Source organism: Hyla sarda, chromosome 9 (genome assembly GCF_029499605.1).
Source record: "Hyla sarda isolate aHylSar1 chromosome 9, aHylSar1.hap1, whole genome shotgun sequence".
In the NCBI taxonomy this organism is placed as follows: domain Eukaryota; kingdom Metazoa; phylum Chordata; class Amphibia; order Anura; family Hylidae; genus Hyla; species Hyla sarda.
Window position 1 is genome coordinate 168,438,618 of NC_079197.1, and position 5,890 is coordinate 168,444,507.

At 34.7% G+C, this 5,890-nt stretch overlaps 1 protein-coding gene across 1 annotated transcript in view; it reads left to right on the plus strand.

The window, feature by feature from the left end:
* The first annotated feature begins 368 nt into the window (after nucleotides 1–368).
* SLC44A4 (solute carrier family 44 member 4) overlaps nucleotides 369–5,890 on the plus strand; it is a 74,294-nt gene continuing 68,772 nt past the window's right edge. Inside the window, exon 1 of the mRNA XM_056537973.1 lies at nucleotides 369–459. Within this exon, the coding sequence (XP_056393948.1) occupies nucleotides 444–459 (16 nt within the window). The 5' untranslated portion in view covers nucleotides 369–443. The remainder of the gene's footprint in view (nucleotides 460–5,890) is intronic.

Sequence of the window (5,890 nt, forward strand, 5' to 3'; positions counted from 1 at the left end):
TAGTGTTCTATAGTACATGTGTGGTGTGTGTAGTGTTGTACAGTACATGTGTGGTGTGTGTAGTGCTCTATAGTACCTGTAGTGTGTGTAGTGTTGTACAGTACGTGTGTGGTGTGTATAGTGTTCTATAGTACCTGTAGTGTGTGTAGTGTTGTACAGTACATGTGTGGTGTGTATAGTGTTCTATAGTACCTGTAGTGTGTGTAGCTATGTACATTCCCCTCTTGCTGTATATTGTGAAGTACAGTACACCTACACATCAGTGTATACAGCGCAGTCCAGTACACGGAGCTCTCAGGGAGGAGTGGGCGTGGCCTGAGGGGGCGGGGCGAGGTGCAGGTGTGAGGGGAGGGGAGGGGAGGGGAGGAGGCGTCGCCAGGTGACCGCACGGATTGAGGATCGGAGAATCCACAGAGCGGAGCCCGAGGGGGGCGGCGGGAGAGATGGCGGAGGAGTACGGTAAGTGGTGTACTGACCTGGGGACCCCATATCACTGTATACTAGAGGTGTATATAGATGTATATGTCACCTGTCATATCACTGTATACTAGAGGTGTATAGAGATGTATACTAGAGGTGTATATAGATGTATATGTCACCTGTCATATCACTGTATACTAGAGGTGTATATAGATGTATATGTCACCTGTCATATCACTGTATACTTGAGGTGTATAGAGATGTATACTAGAGGTGTATATAGATGTATATGTCACCTGTCATATCACTGTATAATAGAGGTGTATATAGATGTATACTAGAGGTGTATATAGATGTATACTAGAGGTGTATATAGATGTATACTAGAGGTGTATATAGATGTATACTAGAGGTGTATATAGATGTATACTAGAGGTGTATATAGATGTATACTAGAGGTGTATATAGATGTATATGTCACCTGTCATATCACTGTATACTTGAGGTGTATATAGATGTATACTGGAGGTGTATAGAGATGTATACTTGAGGTGTATAGAGATGTATACTAGAGGTGTATATAGATGTATATGTCACCTGTCATATCACTGTATACTAGAGGTGTATATAGTTGTATACTGGAGGTGTATAGAGATGTATACTAGAGGTGTATAGAGATGTATATGTCACCTGTCATATCACTGTATACTAGAGGTGTATAGAGATGTATACTGGAGGTGTATATAGATGTATACTGGAGATGTATATAGATGTATACTAGAGGTGTATAGAGATGTATATGTCACCTGTCATATCACTGTGTACTAGAGGTGTATATATATATGTATACTAGAGGTGTATATAGATGTATATGTCACCTGTCATATCACTGTATACTGGAGGTGTATAGAGATGTATACTGGAGGTGTATATAGATGTATACTAGAGGTGTATATAGATGTATATGTCACCTGTCATATCACTGTGTACTAGAGGTGTATATATATGTATACTAGAGGTGTATATAGATGTATATGTCACCTGTCATATCACTATATACTAGAGGTGTATAGAGATGTATACTAGAGGTGTATATAGATGTATATGTTGCCTGTCATATCACTGTATACTAGAGGTGTATATATATGTATACTAGAGGTGTATATATATGTATACTAGAGGTGTATATATATGTATACTAGAGGTGTATATATATGTATACTAGAGGTGTGTATATATGTATATATATGTATACTAGAGGTGTATATATATGTATACTAGAGGTGTGTATATGTATATATATGTATACTAGAGGTGTATATATATGTATACTAGAGGTGTGTATATATATATATATATATGTATACTAGAGGTGTATATCGATGTATACTAGAGGTGTATATAGATGTATACTAGAGGTGTATATAGATGTATACTAGAGGTGTATATAGATGTATACTAGAGGTGTATATATATATATATGTATAGTAGAGGTGTATATATATATATATATATGTATAGTAGAGGTGTATATATATGTATAGTAGAGGTGTATATATATGTATAGTAGAGGTGTATATATATGTATACTAGAGGTGTATATAGATGTATACTGGAGGTGCATATAGATGTATACTAGAGGTGTATATAGATGTATATGTCACCTGTCATATCACTGTATACTGGAGGTGTATATAGATGTATACTAGAGGTGTATATAGATGTATACTAGAGGTGTATATAGATGTATACTGGAGGTGTATATAGATGTATACTGGAGGTGTATATAGATGTATACTGGAGGTGTATATAGATGTATACTGGAGGTGTATATAGATGTATACTGGAGGTGTATATAGATGTATACTGGAGGTGTATATAGATGTATACTGGAGGTGTATATAGATGTATACTGGAGGTGTATTTAGATGTATACTGGAGGTGTATTTAGATGTATACTGGAGGTGTATTTAGATGTATACTGGAGGTGTATATATATGTATACTAGAGGTGTGTATATGTATATATATGTATACTAGAGGTGTATATATATGTATACTAGAGGTGTGTATATATATATATATATATATGTATACTAGAGGTGTATATCGATGTATACTAGAGGTGTATATAGATGTATACTAGAGGTGTATATAGATGTATACTAGAGGTGTATATAGATGTATACTAGAGGTGTATATATATATATATGTATAGTAGAGGTGTATATATATATATATATATGTATAGTAGAGGTGTATATATATGTATAGTAGAGGTGTATATATATGTATAGTAGAGGTGTATATATATGTATACTAGAGGTGTATATAGATGTATACTGGAGGTGCATATAGATGTATACTAGAGGTGTATATAGATGTATATGTCACCTGTCATATCACTGTATACTGGAGGTGTATATAGATGTATACTAGAGGTGTATATAGATGTATACTAGAGGTGTATATAGATGTATACTGGAGGTGTATATAGATGTATACTGGAGGTGTATATAGATGTATACTGGAGGTGTATATAGATGTATACTGGAGGTGTATATAGATGTATACTGGAGGTGTATATAGATGTATACTGGAGGTGTATTTAGATGTATACTGGAGGTGTATTTAGATGTATACTGGAGGTGTATTTAGATGTATACTGGAGGTGTATATAGATGTATACTAGAGGTGTGTGTATATATATATATATATGTATACTGGAGGTGCATATAGATGTATACTAGAGGTGTATATAGATGTATATGTCACCTGTCATATCACTGTATACTGGAGGTGTATATAGATGTATATAGATGTATACTGGAGGTGTATATAGATGTATACTGGAGGTGTATATAGATGTATACTGGAGGTGTATATAGATGTATACTGGAGGTGTATATAGATGTATATGTCACCTGTCATATCACTGTATACTAGAGGTGTATATAGATGTATATGTCACCTGTCATATCACTGTATACTAGAGGTGTATATAGATGTATATGTCACCTTTCATATCACTGTATACTGGAGGTGTATATAGATGTATACTGGAGGTGTATATAGATGTATACTGGAGGTGTATATAGATGTATACTAGAGGTGTATATAGATGTATACTAGAGGTGTATATAGATGTCTACTAGAGGTGTATATAGATGTATACTGGAGGTGTATATAGATGTCTACTGGAGGTGTATATAGATGTCTACTGGAGGTGTATATAGATGTCTACTGGAGGTGTATATAGATGTATACTGGAGGTGTATATAGATGTATACTGGAGGTGTATATAGATGTATACTGGAGGTGTATATAGATGTATACTGGAGGTGTATATAGATGTATACTAGAGGTGTATATAGATGTATACTAGAGGTGTGTGTATATATATATATATATGTATATATATGTATACTAGAGGTGTATATATATGTATACTAGAGGTGTATATAGATGTATACTGGAGGTGCATATAGATGTATACTAGAGGTGTATATAGATGTATATGTCACCTGTCATATCACTGTATACTAGAGGTGTATATAGATGTATATAGATGTATACTAGAGGTGTATATAGATGTATACTGGAGGTGTATATAGATGTATACTGGAGGTGTATATAGATGTATACTAGAGGTGTATATAGATGTATATGTCACCTGTCATATCACTGTATACTAGAGGTGTATATAGATGTATATGTCACCTTTCATATCACTGTATACTAGAGGTGTATATAGATGTATACTAGAGGTGTATATAGATGTATACTAGAGGTGTATATAGATGTATACTAGAGGTGTATATAGATGTATACTAGAGGTGTATATAGATGTATACTAGAGGTGTATATAGATGTATATGTCACCTGTCATCACTGTATACTAGAGGTGTATATATAGATGTATACTATAGGTGTATATAGATGTATATGTCACCTTTCATATCACTGTATACTAGAGGTGTATATAGATGTATACTAGAGGTGTATATAGATGTATACTAGAGGTGTATATAGATGTATACTAGAGGTGTATATAGATGTATACTAGAGGTGTATATAGATGTATATGTCACCTGTCATATCACTGTATACTAGAGGTGTATATATAGATGTATACTAGAGGTGTATATAGATGTATATGTCACCTGTCATATAGATGTATACTAGAGGTCTATATAGATGTATACTGGAGGTGTATATAGATGTATACTAGAGGTGTATATAGATGTATATGTCACCTGTCATATAGATGTATACTAGAGGTGTATATAGATGTATACTAGAGGTGTATATAGATGTTTATGTCACCTGTCATATCACTGTATACTAGAGGTGTATATAGATGTATACTGGAGGTGTATACTAGAGGTGTATATAGATGTATACTAGAGGTGTATATAGATGTATATGTCACCTGTCATATATCACTGTATACTAGAGGTGTATATAGATGTATATGTCACCTGTCATATAGATGTATACTATGTATGTATACTAGAAGTGTATATAGATGTATATGTCATATCACTGTATACTAAAGGTGTATATAGATGTATACTCCATGTGTATATAGCTGTATATGTCACCTGGCATATAACTGTATACTGGAGGAGATATAGATGTATACTAACTGTATATAGATGTATATGTCACCTGCTCCTGTATACCAGCACTATACTTATATGTCGCCTGTCATATCACTGTATACAGACACCTATTTCAACTAGATATTCATATGTATATGTCACCTACCCCATATATACCAGTAATATCCTATACATCACCTGCCATCACCAGCAATATTTTATATACCATTAATATCTTATACACCCGCCCAGCCTCTATATACCAGTAATATCGCCTGCTCCTATATACCAGTAATATCGCCTGCTCCTATATACCAGTAATATCGCCTGCTCCTATATACCAGTAGTATCGCCTGCTCCTATATACCAGTAATATCGCCTGCTCCTATATACCAGTAATATCGCCTGCTCCTATATACCAGTAATATCACCTGCTCCTATATACCAGTAATATCGCCTGCTCCTATATACCAGTAATATCGCCTGCTCCTATATACCAGTAATATCACCTGCTCCTATATACCAGTAATATCGCCTGCTCCTATATACCAGTAATATCGCCTGCTCATATATACCAGTAATATCGCCTGCTCCTATATACCAGTAATATCACCTGCTCCTATATACCAGTAATATCGCCTGCTCCTATATACCAGTAATATCGCCTGCTCCTATACACCAGTAATATCACCTGCTCCTATATACCAGTAATATCGCCTGCTCCTATATACCAGTAATATCGCCTGCTCCTATATACCAGTAATATCGCCTGCTCCTATATACCAGTAATATCGCCTGCTCCTATATACCAGTAATATCGCCTGCTCCTATATACCAGTAATATCGCCTGCTCCTATATACCAGTAA